We start from the raw sequence: 21618 nt of genomic DNA, 5'->3' as shown, positions 1-21618 counted from the left end.
CCCTAATATGGGGGTTGAAACTTAGAAAAAAAATGGACTTGTACTCAAAAAATATGGTGCGTTTATCATCCGTTTTACAAAGTAGCTGTCTGCTAGCAAAGCGTTGTCAACATGAGGTTTCCCAACGCTGCCGACGTGGCTTCGACTCCACCCGCCCAAACTTTCTATGGATATCGATAGACTTTAAAATACCAATCTCCTGGGTATGTGTCAGTCCTGGGCCCTTTGGCTCTTCCTCACCACGCAACCTCTGCTGAAGAAAAAAAGTCGCCCGGCTTTCGGGAAAGTGTGCGGCCTGGTGTTACGAAGAGAACAAATCAAATCTAGCGTAATCTGGATGAGACAATAGCCCTGAGTGACAATCGTCTGTCTTATCTCGACGGTCGTAGGCCAGCACTTCACACGGCCGCAGACAAAGTCCCCTTTGCGCTGTGCGTTGATTGAACATTCATGCCATTATATGCATTCATTGAGCTTTCTTCATCCAATTCTCCTTCCACAAAGCGCCACCAGTCAATCACCTGCATAAAAACCCGCCTAAATATAGGGTGTGAGACGTGTTACACCACTCGGCGCGGCCACGGCTTGTAATTGAAACTTTTCCCCCATTTGCTGCATTTTTTTTTTCTCTCTTTCTCCCCCCCACATGCTTTGCCTGCCGCCGGGAGATTGGCAGCTCTGAGTGGCCAGCAGATGAAGCGGCAGGCGCACTAATGAATAGAACGCTGATTGCAGGATCCCCGAGATGCAAATTACTGTTCCTGCCACCCCTGACGACCGGCAATTACCGGGCCTCCGCCAGCCATCGTCGCCGAAGAGGAGGAGGAGGAAGACGCCTCATGCATATTCATCACTCGGTGGCCATATTGATCAACAACTTCAGGCAAAAAGCGACAAAATGTAAAAAATCATATGAAAAAGAAAAATGTTGCTCCCTGAAATTGTGGCTTATGATCAGGCTTATGACAGTGGCGGCTAATGCTAAAATTGAGCACTTGTTCTTTAAAATTCCTTTTTTTAAAATTTTGCTCGCTTGTTCTTCAAAACTTTGGAGGCTCCGTCTAATTCAGTGATGTTTTATTATTTAATACCTGAGTTATAGATTTAATGCATAAGTCGCTGACATAAAATACTGATGGGATTATTTGGCAAACAAAAAATGCGAATCAAAACACAATTGTTATCATTTAGTTCTAAAGGTACACCTTTTGCCCAATCAACAGCTTTGCACATTTTGGAATTTTCTCAGCTTTATGAATTACATAATGCTTCATGATTTGGAATGTCTAAGTTGACAGCTGTGCATTTTCAAGCGTTAATTTATTCATTTTATTTCTATATTTTTTTCTTTTCAAGTGTTTGCCTAAAGGAGGGTTTAAAATGAACTCTAACTTCATGAAGAAATTACTTGAATACTAAACAATTTCTTTTACTGAAATCATCAGTTACTTTAATCCATTTAATTTAGGTGCTAAATTACTTCATCACTAAAGAATTTAGGGTATCGATTTCTTAGTACCTAAAGAAATTGAATGTCTGGACTCAAAAAAAAGAAAAGAAAAATATACATATGAAATAGTGGGATTGAATAAGTCAATTCATATCCTAAATGTCTTGTCCTCTTAATATGTTAAAAATCATTTGAAATGTTCCAACTATGATTTAATTCTCAAAATCCAATTTTACTATCATAAATCAGTTAGAAACATCAGAATTGTGAGCATAGTCCTAAATATGTGAGAATAAAATCTCAATTTTGACTTTAAAGTCAAAGTTATTTAAAATTGTTTAAAGTATTTTTCTTTTATTTATTTCAATATTTTTTGTTCAATTCTTCATTTATGGATTCAATTTTATTTTCATGAAAATAAAAGGGTTAAACTTTTGTATATATAGTAAAACTATATAGGAACATAAATATTTTGATAAGTTTTAAAGGAAAAATTTAAAACTTAGAAAAAAGGAAACATCTTAATTGTCAACCAGATTTTTAGGTTTTGATTCAATAAAACTTTAACTGTAGAAAAAAATCCATCACAATGACAGTACATTTAATACTTGTTGTTTGTATGTTTTTTTTAAGATTTTACACCTTTTTGTTATTTCAAATATCAGTAGCAATCAAAACTGACCGTTTCATTATTATTCTATTATTTTATTCTATTATACACGCAATACACATACACACGCGGAGGCGAAAAGGCGTCTCATGTCACATAAATATGAAAAGTCCCGGTTTAGACAACAAGGCCAAAACAAGCATACTGCCAACTCTTAATGGCCCCGAAGGAAGGAAAGCCGAGCATCTTCCTCCAAACAAACATCTAATGATCACATTAGGCCTGCATCACAGAGCTGTGTCATTATAGTCTTCTATGTCTTCTCAACAAACTTCAAATCATAACTTTATTTTTTTTCTTTAAATCCTAGCTAGAAAGTCGGAATTGTTTAGGTTTTGGGGCAGGGGCTCAAGTTCATTTTGTGTTGACTGGGCGGCATTTAAGAGTGTTGTACGGGGCCGTCCAGTGAGCCTCTGAGCAACTTCTTTTAAAACCACGAGGAAAATCATGTCTCAGCATTTACACGTGACAATCATTTTCCAATTTTGTCTTTTTCTTTTTTTTTCTTGAATGCTAAGATCGTTGACTTCATGCTAACCAGTTGTGCATAAAACTTTCTCATTCTATTCTACATAACATTTAACGTTTAAAAAGCCAAGACAAGACTGCAAACTTGACACCCATCATTTTTAATGTTTTTTTTGCAGAAACTTTCGCCTTTATAGTACAAGAGGTACATTTAACGTCCATTTATATATGTATTACTTAAATGCTGAGAGACAAGCCTTTATACCGGTGCAGTTTCTACTATGTTGGTTTAATGAAGAGATTCTCATTAATAATATAAAACAGCAATGCTGAGACACAAATTCAAATTCAACCATGCAGCATCTGTACTTGTTTCTGATAGTTTCATGTAGATTAACAGGCTAATATTCTTCTAAAAGTTCTACAGGCGATAGCATGCTGTGGAGATGATCATTTTTCATTATTTTTAACATTAAGTCTTTTGCATCAAACATCTGATATGAATGCTTAGAGACACCATCCAAACTACAGTGTGCATCCTTAATAGCTTGATTTTTTTTTTTTTTTTTTGGTATGAATTCTGGTAAGTAAGCAACCTTGCATAGAATATCGTGAGCACGCTGTGAGACTGATAGTTTTGTAAATGTGCAAATTTTTTTGCATGGAAAATTCAACATGTTGATGTTGAAAGACACAAGATCAACTGATGAAATCCAACATTATTCACCAAACTTAAAATGCAGTACGTAGTTATAATTGCCAATATAAGTATTTTTCCCCCCACGTTATAGAAGTGGATAAAAGTTGTGCTCTTGAGCAAGGCACTGTCACTCACGTCTGACTTAGGAGGACTTCCACAGGCCATGCAGAGGACAACGTTGGGCTCCTTGCCAACTTTCCACTTAAATAAAAGGTAACACACACACACACGCACACACACATGCGTCACGTTTTCCTTTCAACTTCCCCATCCACTCAGCAGCTCGGCTTATAGATGCAAATCTAAAATATCACAAGACTTCTGAAATCATCATCTACACTCACACACAAACACGCACGCTGATGTTTGTCTGACACACAAAAGCAGCACTCAGGCTACGGGAGGTTATGGTGGGGGGGATGTGGCATGTTTTACAAAGTGCTTAACATATGTTGTTATATGGCCTTTTTTCTTGCCCACTGATTTGTATCTTATCAGAAAATAGCTGGTGGGCTAAAATGCACAGCATCAAACTAAAGTTGGGGCCCCAAGACCGATCAGTCTGAAGCTTAAGAGAGCCCCCCCCCCCCCCCCCCCCCCACACACACACACACACACACACATACACACATTCCGTAAGTTTGAAATTATTCTAATGATTACATGCTTACAGGTCAAGACAATGATCAGTAAAAGTATAAATGGACTTGCATTTTCTTGACCAAGTTATACTATATATATATATATATATATATATATATATATATATATATATATATATATATATATATATATATATATACATATATATATATATATATATATATATATATATATATATATATACAGTATATATCCAATGTATATCCAATGGTACTACTTATGCATTAAGATATAATAAAAGAATCAAACACACAAGCTTAACAGATCCAAGGAACCCCCAGTATTTCAGGGAAATATGTTCTATAAATAAAATATATAATCAAAAACGATTTCACTTGCTTTTTCAAACATTAAAAAAAGATTTAACCATTTAAAACACACTTACACTTGTAAAAACGCGCACACACACTTCACACACATGTGCACACACACAAATTTTTGAACAGCAAACGTTTAAGGGTGAGTTTGAAGTAGTCTATGTACATGCATGTGCTTTTAAGAGCCATATATACTGTGGTGCGTTCCTACAAAACCAGGCTTATGTCACGCGGATTCGTTTTGAGTTATTGGCAAAAACATGAATTTTCGACAAAGACGTTCATTTTGGGACGTCTACAAAAATAACCTCCTTTCATTTCCTATCAATAAAAGGTTCAAAATGTCATCAAAGTGGAAAAAAAATAAGGAATTCTTTAAGCAGGCCCACCATTAAAAAATAAATGTGCCAGAACCTGACATTTGTTTGACTCAAAACTAGGTACGTATTTCAATTTGGCAACACCTACCTCCAGTTGATATACCTAATTTTAAAGGGAATTTAGTGTAGAAGAAAATTTCACTTTCTGAGACATAAGCCTTTAAAAAGTGTGTGTGTGTATATATATATATATATATATATATATATATATATATATATATATATATATATATATATATATATATATATAAACATATATATAAACACACACACACGCAAATTGTGTGCGTGTGCGTGTGTGCGCGTGCGTGTAAGAACTGCTTTTTTAATTAATTTATTTTTTTGTTGCCTTTCTAGGGCGTACCCGCATTTTGCTCGGACAGGTTGGCTAGGAGGACAAGTGCTAGAGAAAATAAAAGCATAGGCTTGCTACCTAGTGAGTTGAAATTTTTGTGAAATGTTAATTATGTGAGTCAAAGTTTCTGTTCCTAGCACAAGGTAATTATGTCTAAATCTGTGTGTCTCCGTGTGAGAGTGAAAGGCAGCACCTGAACTAAAACAGGAAGAAATCACTTGAGGAGCTATTGGGAGGCTTCGCTCATGCTCCAGTCTGGCATAATCTATTCATGCGTTTTTTTTTGTTTTTTTTTTTTTTTGGGTGGACCTGACCTAATGGTCAAAGTTGCCGACTTGGCTTCAGTGTCAAGTCGCATGCGCCAACGAGGGGATCACATGATCACTTGTGACAGGAGTCACAGGGAGTCAAGTGGGGTCACCAGGAGTATCCTGGCGTCCTGCTCGTTTAATCACACGTTTATTTGTTTAACAGCCAAACTCTGTCGGGGAGAGCCGCAAGGAAAGCAGGAAGTGAAAGTTAACGGATAACTGTGGATTTAGCTCATGTTTAACCACACTGTTGTACATTGATAGGAAATCGCTAGACGGATGGAAGAGAAGTATCTAGATAGAAAGTAGATAAGTGGTTCTCCAACTTTTTACCATGAAAAATCAGTAAACCCAACAGCTTTATTTAACGGCCTGAAACATCAAAAACAAGGCAGAGATTTCATTCCAGGTGTATTCGGTACGAATGTAAGCCACTGGATTACAATGCACAGTTTGAACATTAACTGTTGTCATTAAATAATTACAGTATTTGATTAAGATGGTTTGCACACGTTTATTTCGATATGTACCTAAATGTTTGAAAGCAAACATCTGATTTGATAATAATAATAATAATAATAATAATAATAATAATAATAATAATAATAATTTTAAAATTGGTTTGCGTCCTTAAAAAACACGCTGTTCCGAAATAAAATTACAATAATTCAGGATTTTTTTTCTTGTACCACTAGAGGGTGCCTGCTTACCACACACTTGGGAATCACCTAAGTAGCGCCAATGGAAAGAGAATGGCCCGCCGCCATCGCCGGATGGTTGGGTAGGTTGGACAGAGAGGAAATAATTTTACATTTAATAAGTAAGTGTAGAGATCTCTCTTAATGTAGTTTATAATAAGAACGTATATCTTTTTTTTTTCCTGTAAAAAATCTCCTTGGTCTCCAGCCATATGATTCATAGTCATCGTCTGATTTATTCTCTATTGTGTGTTATATGTATTTTGATATTATATTTTGTATGTTGGTTGAAGAAAATGTATCGGAGAACAGTATTTGGAAAACTGGCGTTTGTATTTTCTTATTATTGATTTTTTATTTATGATTTTATGATTTATTATGATTTTTTTTTAATAGCTATCTTTGAGAGGCTTTTCAAGGTGGCTTTTTGCTGCCCTCTTTTGGCAAAGAGGCATAACTGCTGATATGATGTGGAAAATACCGAGTCTCAACATACTGAACGCCTATATAGTTTGTTAAGTGACCGTATTTTCATAAATGTACTTTTCAGTGTTGTATATGTATATAATATTAAATATCGTGTATTACATCTATATAATAAATATGTATTTCGTTTGCAGCGACGTTTCATTGAATTTTATCATACAGATTTGATTAGTGTAAAAAATGGTCACAAAAGTGAGTGATATTCTAAAAAGAAGTGGAGTATGTTAAGTGTTAATAACTACGCTCCTTGTGGCTTTTTATACTGCTTGTAAGACAAATCATCTCATCACTACAGAGACCTCAAACCTGTTTTTGTCTCTCACACAGAAAAATGTCAAATTGTCACATTGATTAGGGTCATGATGCAAATGGTGGAAGAGGGATATTTGCATCTCATTGAAATTGTAATATCCCAGTCTGTGGCAAACAGATGAGCTTTGTGCTTCAATTCCGAGCTCATTTGCATAGATCTAATTCTCTGGAGTTAGTTATGAAACTGCAGGGACTGAATCTCACCCTCCTCAGGAAATGAAAACATGTTCATATTTTCATCTATTCTTGATTCCAGTAAGCGTAGCGGTTCTCTTTTCATTATACATCAGCATACAAGCCAATTTGTGTGCTTCCAGATAACGATGTTTTTAGTAGGGATATGTGTTTGGATCACTCCTCCTGCTACAATGTCAGTGTAAAAAAGTCAGTAAAAAAAAAAACCCCACATTTGATGGAAAAATTCCCAATGAATATCAGTACAGTGCATTATGCATATATATATATATATATATATATATATATATATATATATATATGTATATATATATATATATATATATATATATATATATATATATATATATATATATATATATATATTATGTGTGTGTGTGTGTGTGTGTATTTTGCACATGTATATGGTGGGATTCTCATTCTCTGAGCCACAGGTTTAATAATTTAGGGGAGGATGTTCAAGTTACAGCGACATGAGGGAGAGTACGACTGGAGGCTGTGACCACAATAGTGACAGTAATGAGAAATCCAATATCAGTGACATATGAGAGTGTGCGTGAGCATTATTGTTAGCTGTGGCACACTTAGTCAGACTGTCCGAAAACATATCAAAAAAGCTTGTCCTATCATTTTGAATAGGGTTAAGTGCATTGGTAAGATTTCATTGTAAAGAAAAAAAATACAAACAATGTTCACAGTTATGATTGCGTTTGGACTTAGATCACTAAATTGAATTGCAATTTCTTTTTCCCTCAACAAGGAGTCTCTTACTTATTTTGTGCAGCACCTTTATTGACTGTAGGCAGGCCACGCCTACCTCCTGCTCACCTGAATATAAGATCACCTTGCAGCATCAGCAGCACAGAAACTCTGCTGCCCTCCTGGAGCCTTATCGTCATTTTTTGCCTGTCCTCAACATCTTGGTAAGTTAATTGGTAAGTTAATTTCTTTGATTATCTTTGAGATATTTCACTTCTACCAATGATGTCATCGTTGGACTATGAAACCCATGTGCATGGCGTTTGTGTTTCAATCTCAGTTTACATTTCAATCCATGCAAAAAATTTGCAATATCAATCAAAAAGTGCATTTGATAGCCAACAAACATTCCCTTGTATCTGCTCCGGAATGTACCATGAATCATATTTAGCCCATCATTTTCCCATGTGAACAAGGAGTCAGTCTGTCCCCTGATGGCTTCTCTGTCGCGTTGCCAGGATCAAGTGACAGACACACAGAGAGGTTCCCTTGACGGTTAATCCCCTTCTAGAACTCCGCTGAGAAATGCACCAGGGCCAGCGCACACGGACAAACCTTGATCTCCCCCTCCCCCCTATCCCAACTGCCACCCCCTCCACACACACACACACACGCCCACACACACACGCACACATGCACAAAGGCTGACTGTCCAACATTCACATATTGACTTATCCAATGGACAGGAAGTAAAATGACACCAGGAAGAGCGAACGTGAAATGATACAACAAAGAAAAAATTGCAACTGTTGATAACTTGCGATGAAAAGAAAAAAACGACTCAGTTAATGTCAGAAAATACAATGGGACTTAATCTACACACCCCAGTCAAACAGTCTTTGTGATGTAAAATATGAGATCATGATCAAAATTTGGTCGCCATGAGTTTGATTCCTTTTTTTTTAATTCGCCAAAGGTGGAAACATGTGTTATATTCCAACAAGTTTTTGGCCCTAAATGCAAAAGTTATGTTTGGCTCAAACATTTTTGTGCGCGTATCAGTTGCAACTCGAGCCTTAGATACAGTTAAAGGAATTATGAACAGTTCCAAATAGTAGCCATTGTTAGGACAAAACATTTTTGCTTCTACTAGAAAGCAAGTCAGAATAGAACAGCACTATAAGGAATTTTTGGAATAATGAATTTGACACTTTTGAGAAAGAATGAAGTTGAAATTTTACGGAGTCAATAAAAGGATGTCACACAACTATTTCACTGTTCGTATTTTACCTGCTTGACACTGAAGTTTTATCTTTTTTCCTCCAGGGAGATTTTTACTTTATTGTATTCTATGGTGATGAACATATGAAAGTCCGTTCACCTCATCAAATTAGTAGATGAGTCTTGGACATCATCAGTCTTGTTTATGCAAACGCTCAAATGGATTTTTACCTTATCCCCACAGCGAGTCACTCATAATTTGTTTGCCGTCATTTCTTAGACAAGATGGCCTTACACACTACCCCTATTTATATGCTTTGATATTGTTTATTTCCCTTGAATGCAAAATGGCTCTTATTATCATAATAATTGTCTTTATGAGGACATGCTGATAAAATCATTTACATTTAGATTACTTTGACTTCTTTTTTTAAAGCATTGTTTCGATGGACTCACCAAAGAGATGACCCCAAAGTCACTAGTGGTCTGGATGAAGATTGTGCACTAGAGACTCTATCTCTCTCTCATTTTGAGAGCCATTTGAAAGCTCTTTAGGGGTACTTGTGCCTATGCGCAATTAAACAATTGCTTGGCAGGGTTTCATGGATGTATTCCTTGAGAATAATGTTTGTGACTTCTTATCAAAAGCACATCTACACAGTAAATTCCGTAGAAAACATTTAATGCGAAAAAGATTATACTTGATCCCACTATTAGAGTTAAATTTGAAAGTAAAGTTGATACTTGGATACTAGGAAATTGTGTAAATTTTAGTTTTAGGCACAAGTCAAATGTAAACCTTTTAGAGACAAAAATGTAACATAAAAATTTACCATGTAACTATCTGGCTTTTCAAGAGAGGTGTGCAACATTTTTATATATCCACTGTACACGTATTTATTTTTTGTTTAATGTGAAGAATATTTGAAAAATGGCTTTTATGTAGCCATTTTGGAGTATTTAATGTTGAATAATGAAGGGGCAACAAGCATTTCTTTTAATGACTTTCTATGGTGTTCCCACAGGATTTTATATATATATATATATATATATATATATATATATATATATATATATATATATATATATATATATATATATACACTTTGCTGGTCATGAGCACTCAAAATCCAGTTGTATGTGGTCTGTACCCCTCTAGCACACCCCCCATCATGGCCTCCAGCATGTCACTTCGAGGTTACTCCGTAAGTCGCCAGCCGTCTTTCTCCAGCCGCTCCCTGATGGACAACAGCCGCTCTCGCGCGTCCATCTCTTTCTCCCCGGGCGGGGCGCTGACCCGATCGGCGTCCATCAGCCACGACCTCAACGGGCCGGCTAGCCTGCAGCTAAACGGGCTGCACGGCAACAGCGCCAATGAGAAAGAGGCCATGCAAAGTCTCAACAACCGTCTAGCCAAGTACCTGGACAAGGTAGACCTCTGTTGGGGTTTTTGATCAGCAGCCAAGCCTCAGATGAGGATATGAAGTTACTGATGCGCTTTTGATCTCACGTGTTCTTTTTGTCCTTGCAGGTGCACACGTTGGAACGTTCCAACGCCGACCTGGAGATGAAGATCAAGCAAGTGATGATTGAGCGCATTCCCAAAGGCCACGACCTTGACTCCATGATGGCCCAGGCTCATGCGGTGGAGCAGGAGGTAGTCAAGGCACACAGGAAAACCCAAGATCCCAGTTAATCATTTGACCTTTGACTATAGACCTGAGGTGGCCAAGTCCAGTCCTCCAGAGAAACAATCCAGCCTGTTTTTGATGATTGCTCTCAACCGACACACCTGATTTAGAACAGGGTTCTTATCAGGCTTCTGCAAACCTTGCTGATGACCTGATCATTCAAATAAGGTGTGTTGGTTGAGGAGATAAATCTAAACAAAACTGGATTGTGGATCTTGAGGACTGTACGTGGACCGGCCAAATAGACACACTTTAGCAAATGTACTGTGTGTTAAGACTTGTTTGGGAGGAAAGCAGAGATTTCTATATCATGTGGGACCACGCTCCATTCCAATTGTTTGGGCAAATTTCAAAATGAAACCAAAAACTATAACATTTGGATTTGTGGGACGGCATGGCTTAGTGGTAGAGTGGTCGTCTCCCAGCCGAAAGGCCGTGGGTTCGATCTCCCGACCATCAAGACCATGTCTAAGTGTCCTTGAGCAAGACACTGAACCCCCAGTTGCTCCTGTAGGTAAATGACTAGTTAGTGTAAAGCGCTTTGAGTACCTAAGGTAGAAAAGCGCTATATAAGTGAAAGTCCATTTACCATTCAAGAAACTGAACCCATCACAAACCTTTTATTGACAATATAGGTATTATTTAATTATTTCTTCATTTTATGATTTTTGGGAGATGTACTAAGTTACAAAGTTTATGATCAATAATTACCAGACGAAATTTTTTTTTTTTTTTTGCCCGTTAGACATCTCTCGGTTCTGACACAACACCCCGGTAAAAGTAGCTTGGACAATCGCAAGCCACTCATATACAATAAAGTCGGAAATGTGATGCGCTTGTGACAAGGAAAATCCACACTGCAGCTCCGATAACAATATTTCGTGGTAATTGCGCATATTTCTAAAAATTACAGGCTCATATGGTGGGAGAGGAAGACCAGATGAAGCAGTGCAAAAGTTCAGTTCAATAGTTTTGTATGATGTACAAATAAATTGTTATTGTTACTTTATGTAATTTTATACAATGAATGCCAAGTTTCTACATTTGAGTTGTCACCAGAAGCAAAAGTTGTTATCATCAAAGATGTGTTTGAAATGTATGGTTTTACAAAAAGTTGTTTTCCTCAGTTTTTGTCAACTGACATGCACATTTTGACAGAATTTAGCTATATTTTAGTGCTGATTGCTGAAGAACAGAAAAAGATAGAAATGTTTTTCTTGCCTTGCAAGATCAGTCAAAATCCAGTAAAATGACTAGTAGCAAAGAGTTTTGCTCCGGTGAAAAATGCTCTAAGTGAATGAGTTAATTCTTTATGACAAAACCCTGACTGGAACTATTTGGTAAGGGAAAACTATTCATCAAGACAATGTTTTTGTTTGTTTAAAATTTTCCAAGTCTGCACAATTTGCACATATTGGTATTTTCTCTGCCAGCTTTATGATGTGGATGATAGTTTATGACTACCTTTGGCTGTTTATGAGTAGAATGACTTTCATTTCTCAATCGCGCATTTTGAAGAACTTGAACCACCAGTGGAGGCATGCAAAATTGTGAAGACTGTCTCTGTTAGACACAACAAATTCACCACCTGTTAATGTTCATTAGGTGAGGAAGAAGACGTTGGAAAATGCCCGTCTCATGTTGGAGATCGATAACGCCAGGCTGGCTGCTGATGATTTCAGGATCAAGTGAGTGGTTAATGATAAATTGATAACACCAAAATGTATCTGTGCTTCCTCAACAGTTGCTTTGGACGTTTTCAGCTGAGTAATTAACCGATAAACATCAATTACAACCAAACATTACTGGTCTGCTTTTTCTGTCTCACTAGGTGGGAGACCGAACTGGTGATGTGTCAGTCAGTGGAACGTGACTGCGTGGCCTTGAAGAAGGCCAAGAGCGACCATGACCAGATTATTGCCTCCCTCAGGGGTGACCTGGACAGCCTGAAAGAGGAACTTTATTTCCTAAGGAAGAATCACGAGGAGGTAGTTTGAGTGCATTGTCCGTCGCTCAGAGCTCAGTATATTAATTTTCTTTTCAGTCATCCTGTAAAAACATTCTTTTATCCTTTTATTAGAACTATACTGTCACTTTGTGTGTTCACATTTTTATTTGCATTGTCATTGCAAGATAAGAAAATTATATTTAATCCATAAATTATAGTTTTTTAATTCATTTTTAACAATAATAACAATAATAAAATACTAATTATTATTATTGTTATTATTCTTATTAGTAGTAGTATAAATTAATAATTTAATACAGTTCATGAATGAAAAATATGTTAATTTGATTTTGAAGTTTTAAATATGTGAATGTGTTCAGTTTAAAAGATTATAGCTTTATGGGATGCTTAAAAAAAAAAAAAAATATATATATATATATATATATATATTTCTGCCCTCATTAGTCGAAACACAGCACTCCGATTGATTTTGCACTTGTGAAATATGAATTCAGGAGCTAAATATACACACTTTCATCCATTCATTTTGCCACCAACCATTGACTAAACTTGACCTCAGAGTTGCTCAGGTAACGACTATTTACAGCTCAGTTTGAGAATGTCATATGACTAAACTCTATTTGTTAAACTACATTTGTTAGATGGCGTTATATTTAATACATTTAAGATGATTGTTTTATCTGATCTGTTTCATCCACATCCCATTCTAGTTTTTGATCATTTTTTTTTTTTTTTTACCCTAACTCAAACAGCAAGAAGGCAGTATATATTAGACTGACCTAATTTGATGGCTGAAAGTGGTCTTTGGGGGGTCCTATGGTTACAGCAAAGACAAAGAGCACATAGATCTTATTACACTAAGCCAGTCGTTTCTATCCACTCAGCTAATGTGAGGTATACTATAGTCCGGATATGCACTGGGACAAAACTGGCCTTATCTACATGCAATGGTCTTAGCGTAGACAAAAATAGGATCATGACAATCAGGTTGCCCAGTTTTTCAGGACACATAAATGACAAACCATAAATGTTATTATTCACTTATAGGATAAGGCGTAGACCCACTACTTTTACTTTGTTGAAAGGGTCAATGGTAAACTGAGCTCTCCATCAACTATTGATGGATAACATTTAAATAATGCACTGTGGATGCTCTCGTATTCTTTTTGAATGAGTGATTTTTCCATACATGCGACACAGATACAGTATAAGCTCAAAGTGCAACTAATATTCATCTTGTGGTAGAAACAAAATATTAACGAAAGCCACATCTTCTCCCACAGGAACTGGAGCAGATGAAGTCTCGTATAGCCCAAGATGAGGTAAACGTTGAGGTGGACTCGGCCCAGGGACCGGAGCTGGGAGCCATCCTGTCTGAACTGAGAATTCAATACGAGGGCATAGTCAAGAAAAACAAGGAGCATGCCGAGCAGTGGTACCGCAAGAAGGTACTCTTCTGTAGTATCCAGTTGTCCACTAATGCATGGCGTGGACCAAAAAAAAGCCCAAACACATATAGTACTGTACCTCTTTTTCTTCTTGTATGTCAGCTGGAGGCGGTGCAGAATGACGTCAAGGAGAGCAATGAGGCCCTGAGAAGTGCGCAGAGCGAGCTGGTCGAGAGGCAGCGCTTCCTTCAGACCCTCGAAGTGGAGCTGGAGAGTTTGCACAAGCAGGTGAAATAACCACATTATTCATACATGCAATCCCCTAAGATACATGGGTTCTAAAATTTAGGCAGTATCCAATAGAAGGTATTCGAGAGGAGTAATTAATCATCTGCGTAAGTCGGAAGTGGTTGGTTGATGGTAGTCACCGGTAGTCCATAGATCAGCGTTTTTCAACCATTGTTCAGTGGCACAGTAGTTTTCCGTGTGATACAGGTGTGCCATGGGAAACTATCCAATCCCGCATTTTTTCTGGGTGCAATTTTTAGAAACATTGTGGCGTTATCGGCTATGAGAGTAGTTTCTTGCAGCATAATCGTGTAATAAATACTTTGCCAATATGTGGCAGCACAGTACTTTGAGACAAGATCTTAAAAAGCAGTGATTTGATCCCTGTTAATATAAATTTGATTGGAATGACTTTATATTGTTAAATTAGGCTACAGGGTTCCAGACTTGAAATATTTTGGCTGGTGGTGTGCCTCAAAGTTTTTCCAAAGAGAAAAAAGGTCACATCGCCTCAAAAAAGGTTGAAAAACACTGCTAGATCTAACTCCAGTAGGTAGGTTATTGCTATTGCCCAAAAAATAAATCTATAAATGAAATACTTTTCAAAACATTTTTTCACAAAGCACACCGACTTTTCATTTGAGTCATGTCAGCCAACAGGGGGATTTTTCATTTGAGTCATGTCAGCCAACAGGGGGATTATAAAATTTGATTCTACCAACTATTGATCTGGACTGAAAGTGAAACTGAAAGATCTCATCTGGACATGGACTTGGAGATTTTACTTGGACGATTGTGACTTGAACTCGAAACTTTGCGATCCAAACTTGAGTTGTACTCGATAAAGGCCAACATGAATTTTTGAAGTTTTCGGTAGTATATAGTATATATATAGTGTTGTGCGCAACTCTTTGTAGTTTTCCCAGTTGTAGCTAATCTTTAACAGAAAGTAGATACAATAGTTTATTCTGGATGTATAGATTTTTGGTTTCAGTTAGTTTTTTTTTTTTACTAGCAGATAGATAAGTACTCATATTGTAGTCAGGTGCTAGTAGTTTTTCTATAGTTAGAGGAGCAAGTTTGTTAGAACGTGCTAATATCGTTTCAGAAGTAAGTAGTCAATAAAAGAAAGACCGGTGAGTGGGGTTTTCATCAGTAATATGTATGAGGAAAGATGGTATTATTGGTAGACATTCGTAAGGACTAGGTAATTGTCAATATAATAACAGGTAGTCAATTCTAGGTAGTTATTTGAAGAAGTGTACTCAATTTCTGCGGCAAAATATCTATTATTAGGCTATGTGTTGATAGTCTGCAGATTGTAGAGCGTTCGCTGTGAGAGGTATGTACAGAAGGTTGTGGAAGTAGGTTTTCAGCTTGGTAAAGTGAAGTACTTTACAGCATGTCCAGTTTAGCTGTCCGACTCCCTTGCATCATAATAGCGGCTTGAGAAACATTTGTCGGCTCATTTGACGAGTGACTTGTGTTGACAGTAAACACGTTTCAGCAGCGACAGCAACAGACTGTTGAGTCCCAATGATGAGTTTGCTGAATGTATCCCGTCAGACATTGTTTGCTTTGGAGGGCAAGGTCTTGTCTGTTCATGGAGTTTGTTGCTAATGGCCCGTGAAGGCGTCTAACCATCGTGATGACATTCTTGAGGTCTGAAGTAGACTGGCAGACAGTGAGATATTTGCAGTGGGATAAGTAAATAACAGAAGTTAGCTTAGTCATGGTTTTCAATTTGGTTTTATGCTTCTGAAATGATGCCGCAAATCACGCCTACACACCCTAGAGTAGAATGTTTCTACTGTTCTTTATTTCCTACAAGAAAGACATACAGCACATGGACAGAGGTTAACCATTCCCATGCTGTGTTGCGTTGATGGTTTCCACCATCAGGTTGCGGCCCTGGAGGGCAACCTGGCTGAAACGAATCACAAGTACGCCACTGAGATGGAGCGTCTGCAAGTCACCTTGAACCAGCTAGAAGAAGACCTCTCTCAGCTCCGACTGGATATGCAGCGCACTAAAACCGACTACGAGCAGCTCCTGCGCATCAAACAGAACCTGGAGATGGAGATTGCTACCTATAGGCGCCTGCTGGAGGGAGAGGAAAGGCAAGTATTCCTGAATAAATCCAACCTTGTGCTACATATATAGCTTGCTGATCAGAAAGTGACACTATATTAGCATTCATGTTAGCAATAGCATCTAGCTTCGACAGAAGCTTTCTGCTCAGGGCAGGTAAATTTAGAGATTCATAATGGGCAGGGGTCACTGTTTGTATCAGCCATTCGGCTTTGCTCTGTGTTATAAACAATCAGGTTTGTAAGTCTATGGATTTTATTTTATTTGCAGCACAACAGTTAGCATGCAGCACTTCTATTATTGGTGTTCCCTTTTTTGTTCTAAGCAAGTGTTGTTGTTTTTTTCCAGCATTAAGGAAATTCCACCACCACCAAAAAGTGAGTACTTTTCATTATTCACTTTTAAAACACGCTACAACTTCTGATTGTTTCACAATATTCATTCAGTATTGTACAGTATTATATTATAAAGGGTTGCACGCACACAAAGAATGCTGCGGTAAGTCAATTAAAAATAAATGTCATATTTATCATCACTCATGTTTATCATAATATCAAATCATGAGAATGAAGTTGCATTTAAAAAATATATAATATAAAAAAAATAAGCTGTTGAATCATAAGATGTAAGATCTGTTATCACATTGTGAAAATGCCTTTTAAGATTACAACTTCACATTCATAACTTCATTATTTTATCTTTAACTTAACAAACACCAACACAACAACTTATATGCATCCTACTGAAAGTTGTTCCTAGTATTTTGGTTATGCAGCTACACAACATTGGGAAAAATACAGTAGTAGCCAGCGGGTTTCTGCTCATGGTCATTTTTTTTCTTTTTTTCTCAAAATATTTCAAATAATGCAAGTTTATGTTTGTAACTTTACAATTGAATTTGACCTCTTTTCATTTTTTTTCCTAGAAAAAATATAGTTATAGCAACTTTGTTCTCATAGTATTGATTCATTTTCATGAACAAATCACTTTTAACATTATAGCCTAATTGATTGTAATGGTTGTAATTTTTTGTCTCCTTACAACATGACTTGGTAGTTCCCCTCTTTTTCAACAAAAAAAAATACATCTTTATTCTTGTAACATTGACACTTTATTCTGTTCTATTCTTTTTGAAAAACAACATGCAACTCATAACATTTAATACATTTTGAGGCTGTATTATTCATATAAATATTTTGGACACATTTTAAATTTTTTGCAGATTTTTGACGAAGGGGTGTAGACCTTAAATACATTGAACTTTGTTTTTTGTTTTTTTTTAACATATATTGTATTTTATGATAGTTAAACCAATGACTGATCCAATGACAGGAAAAGACAATCCTGAAGAAAAACTTTGTCTTCAACTCACCCAAAGTAAATTTCATATTCTCACATCATCACTCACAGTATGTATATGCGTCTTACAATTTTGTGCAGAAGAACCTGATGTTCGCACCAGGAAGATTGTGAAGGTAGTGACCCAGACTATGGTCAACGGCAAGGTGGTGGATGAATCCAGCGAAGTGGAGCAAATTGAAGAGACCAAAAAATAGAAGGTGCAAATAGGAGTATTATTAGGAAAGCAAAAAAAAAAAAACATATTTGAGATTACTGTATGAATCGTTATTCATTACTGGAGGCATTATTAAGATTTGGATGTTTAGTCTTTCGAAATGTAATCTAACATAGCTGTGCATACTAATACTGTGCTTACATTATTAGACTTATAGGTGAAAAGGGCAGCTAACTAATCGTTTTACAAAAGAGTACTGTTACCTCCAGGAGATATTTATTTCTTAGGGTAGCGAAGTTTACTGTAGTGCACCTAAGATGTGTGCAAAATTATTGTTTCGATCACCCTGTCTTAATGTTTCACTGAATAAATGCTGAATTAATCTATTCTTTTATTGTAGCTAACCAGTTTCTTTCAAATGTGATTGAAAGTTTTTACCTGAAAAAATATCACCAAAGGTGAATGCAATTGGGATTAGTTCTGATTAAGTTGATTTGTATTGCTTTTTCCTTATGTTAGTGTTAAAAAGGACCAGCTACACGTAAACATTTTTTATAGATAATAATCTAATTTTTTATAGATAATAATCTTACTTATAGTCAGCACGTCAAGAGAAAACCTTACGCCCCGAAAGGTTTTCTCTTCCCTAGGGGAGACTTGGCAAATTATAAATATATTCCACAAATGCAATATCAATCAGAATGCCATGTTTAGACTTGTGGGCCACATGGCATGTAAGATATTACTGCTAAGTAATGATTTGTCTTGACTCCCTCTTTAAAGATAGACATGACAGAAAAAAAATATTGAAAACCATTTAAAAGGGCCTTCAGTGAAATAGTGAAATTTAAACAAGCGGGCTTTTCTCCTCGTTTGTCTTTTTCCTTGCACAGACAGAAGTCAGAGGGAAACAAAAGAGGGCGTAACATCAGAGATTAGATGGATTAGGTGGTCCGGTGATGTTTCAAAACAACACCTCCCGCACGTTTAATCATGAAGCAAATCACATCCCCACCCACAACGTAAATAAAAGTATATCCAGTTTAATCATGAGGAAACCAATTGCAGTGTAGGAATCAAATGCTGCAGTATTAAATTATTTCATGAAATTGTTTTGGACATAGAATTACAGCACTCCTCACGTTGAATAGGTTCACACAGTTGATCTCATCAGTGCTAAGCTAATTTAGGTCTTAGAACTCTGGCCCGATGCCTAATACATAGTGTCTCGCCAAGCAGTCACTCACAATAGCCCCTTTTACACACAATCCGTGTCCCACTCAAGGGTGCAAAGTTCTTTCACATAAATGTATGCACCATTTTTTGTCGCTATTGAATAAATTATTGATTCTCAACAGCTGCAGATGATGATAATGGCACAGTGAGGTTTTTCTCTTGTATTGATGGTTTCTGCATTTGTGATGGTCGGCTACCTGGGACTACTGCACTTCAGGCTTACGGTAGGTACCAAACACAAGCCCCTCCGCTGCTGTACTTAGCACAACTAATATGATCCTTGTCCTCTTGCTCACGGTAGAATTAGCATCACAGGACTAAAGGGTGAAAACATCAGACCTCTACTAAGCCCCTTCTCTGTGTTTCTGTGGGTTCTTACTAGGGATCAGAAGGAATAAACAGCTGAGCACGTTTTCAAGCCTCAGGGTACAGATTTTCATGCATTCACAAAACAAAGACGGATGTGGTTTTAGAAAAAAAAATATTTATTTCATGTTACATTCATTCAAAAACCACAGGAACTTCATAAACTTGGATTCCAGGTATGGGAGTGTGTAAGGTGGGAATTTTTTATGCTTTCATTACGTCAGTCCATTCCACATCACTTGATTTCGAAATCACGAAAGCTGCACCCAGGTGGCACCAATTGTTTCCGATTTCCCGTTTTCCCTTCTTAGCAAGCTCCGGACTGCAGCACGGGCTGGAACTGACCGACCATGCAAATGTCTTCCTGCTTCTGGCGCACGATGCGCTGGATGGCGGGGGGCAGGCCACGGGGGTTCCGGGAAAAGACCAGAGCATAGCCGTCATCGCAGCTGCCATCTTCCTTTACGGCGCGGCAGGCGTAGGTGATGGCGTAATTGTCGTAGTCGGTGTCAATCACCCAGTAGTTGTCGCCTAGGGAAGGTTAGGATTTGCATACTTAGAAAAGGAGTTCAAAAGGGAATATTTGCTTTTTAAACACTCACCTCCACTGGACAGGTAGCTGGCCAGCCCCTGGTAGTTCATGAACATTTTGCCGGGGGTTGCGGGGTCGGGGACGGAGTATTGGGCGGCCATGTCGGCACAGACGACCCAGAAGCTGCAATGTAGAAAATTCCTTTTGAAACCGACTTCTCCACTCATTCCTAACCTTGTAAATTCCAGAAAAATCTGAGAAATGGTGAGAAGGATGTGCTTCTGTATGTTCACTATCAGACTGACATTTTTTTGTGATTTTTCTGAAGCTGTGCGACTATTGCGGCTAAGCAATGACTGAAAAGGTAAACATCAAGGTTTAGTACGTTGAAGTTACACATCTAGAATTGGAGACAAGCTTTGTCAGGCAGGAGGTTTATTTGGCTTTGGCTGTTGGTGGAGGTTCACAGATTGTAAGATGAATCTTACCCTCAAATAATGAGTTTTTGATGTAACTTATTGAAAGTTCTGAGAACATTCTCCGAGCTTGTGTGTCCAACTAACCCAAAGAGTGTGACGCGTCCTTTGGACGAAGCCGTCATGCTGCCATCGTCGTCAATGGTGTACTCGGCCGAGATGTTGTCCTGCAGGAACAAGCCCTCCGGATCCTTCTTCTGCAGAGCGTACCACTTTCCGGCGTACTAAATGCAGAAGAGTAATTTGTCAAGGATGTTCGACATCAGAGAAGACTTTAAAGATGTACTTACTCTCTTGGGGTCAAAGTCTTGTTTGACGGAAAAGCTGTCGACGACGCATGAGGCGGACAGACAGTTCTCGATGCAAGACAGCACGACCAGCAGGAGGGCTAGCTTGGTGGATGCCATTCTGGGAAAATAGACATCACATTGTGGGAAGAAATCAGACCAATTGTTGCAAGACAATGTTTCATTTCCTGATTTCAATTCGACCCCCAAAAATCATTAGCGGTCAAAGCATAACACTTCGTATAGTGTGACAGCCTTATCTTCACAATCAAATTGTAAACGTAGCCGTTTAAGTGTCTTTAAGCTTACCTTTTATTGTCAAAGTAAAAGCAAGAAGTCCGCGTATGTGGCCGAACACCAGATTGGGTCTGATGTCCGCCACAGCCTCCTATATATACAGCTAAACACAGACCAGCTTACAACTGATTTTCATTGCCGGGAACTAAATAAGGTGCTTAAAGCTAGAGGTAATCTCATTGGCTCGAGGTCCTTACCGTAAGCTGGCTTCTGTGGTCAAACTTGCCAAAGATTTACCAGAAAAAAAAAAAAAAATCATTCGACTTTTATGTAACTGACTAGCGCAACCTTTTTTTGGTGAGGCACCCTGTATGAATTTTTTTTTTGCCACGAACCCCCTTACCAGTGCTTAATATATTTTTTTTAGAGGGAAAAAATGGCTTCGTAATGCCGTGATGTGTTATCATTAACCAATTTCTTAAACTTTGGAACTGCACTAGTCGTTGTATCCATAGGCATTTTATTTAGCAAATGCAGAAGATGGCCTGTGACATCAGTTTTAGTTCTGCCTTGTCTGCCTAAAAATTGTCACTGACAATGCACGTCTATACGTAAT

The 21618-nt window shown here is 37.6% G+C and overlaps 2 protein-coding genes across 4 annotated transcripts; one reads left to right on the top strand and one right to left on the bottom strand.

Annotated features, from left to right (window-relative positions):
- The first annotated feature begins 6082 nt into the window (after positions 1-6082).
- On the top strand, positions 6083-19522 carry LOC148411554 (keratin, type I cytoskeletal 18). Of its 3 annotated transcripts, XM_088434924.1 has the most exons (12): positions 6083-6134; positions 7790-7928; positions 10085-10355; positions 10457-10582; positions 12222-12304; positions 12448-12604; positions 13869-14033; positions 14136-14261; positions 16164-16381; positions 16701-16729; positions 17793-17911; positions 19227-19522. In XM_088434924.1, the coding sequence occupies exons 3-11, from the start codon at positions 10098-10100 to the stop codon at positions 17906-17908; spliced, it is 1278 nt and encodes a 425-aa protein (XP_088291050.1). In that variant the 5' UTR covers positions 6083-6134; positions 7790-7928; positions 10085-10097; the 3' UTR covers positions 17909-17911; positions 19227-19522. The 3 variants fall into 3 exon arrangements, with proteins under 3 accessions (XP_088291050.1, XP_088291048.1, XP_088291049.1); XM_088434922.1 differs by lacking the exon at positions 19227-19522 and having other exon boundaries at positions 6084-6134; positions 17793-18254; XM_088434923.1 differs by lacking the exon at positions 19227-19522 and having other exon boundaries at positions 6084-6134; positions 7790-7940; positions 17793-18254.
- Positions 19523-19568: 46 nt separating this feature from the next.
- On the bottom strand, positions 19569-21236 carry rbp4l (retinol binding protein 4, like). The gene is made up of 5 exons (XM_088434925.1): positions 21075-21236; positions 20769-20886; positions 20566-20702; positions 20073-20185; positions 19569-20001 (listed from the first exon to the last, which is right to left on the bottom strand). The coding sequence occupies exons 2-5, from the start codon at positions 20883-20885 to the stop codon at positions 19778-19780; spliced, it is 591 nt and encodes a 196-aa protein (XP_088291051.1). The 5' UTR covers position 20886; positions 21075-21236; the 3' UTR covers positions 19569-19777.
- Between the last annotated feature and the right edge of the window lie 382 nt (positions 21237-21618).

Source organism: Hippichthys cyanospilos, chromosome 15, assembly GCF_059441005.1.
Source record: "Hippichthys cyanospilos isolate Australia breed blue-spotted pipefish chromosome 15, RoL_Hcya_1.0, whole genome shotgun sequence".
Classification (NCBI taxonomy): domain Eukaryota; kingdom Metazoa; phylum Chordata; class Actinopteri; order Syngnathiformes; family Syngnathidae; genus Hippichthys; species Hippichthys cyanospilos.
Note: the sequence above shows the minus strand (reverse complement) of the source record. Positions and strands in the feature narration are given on the sequence as shown.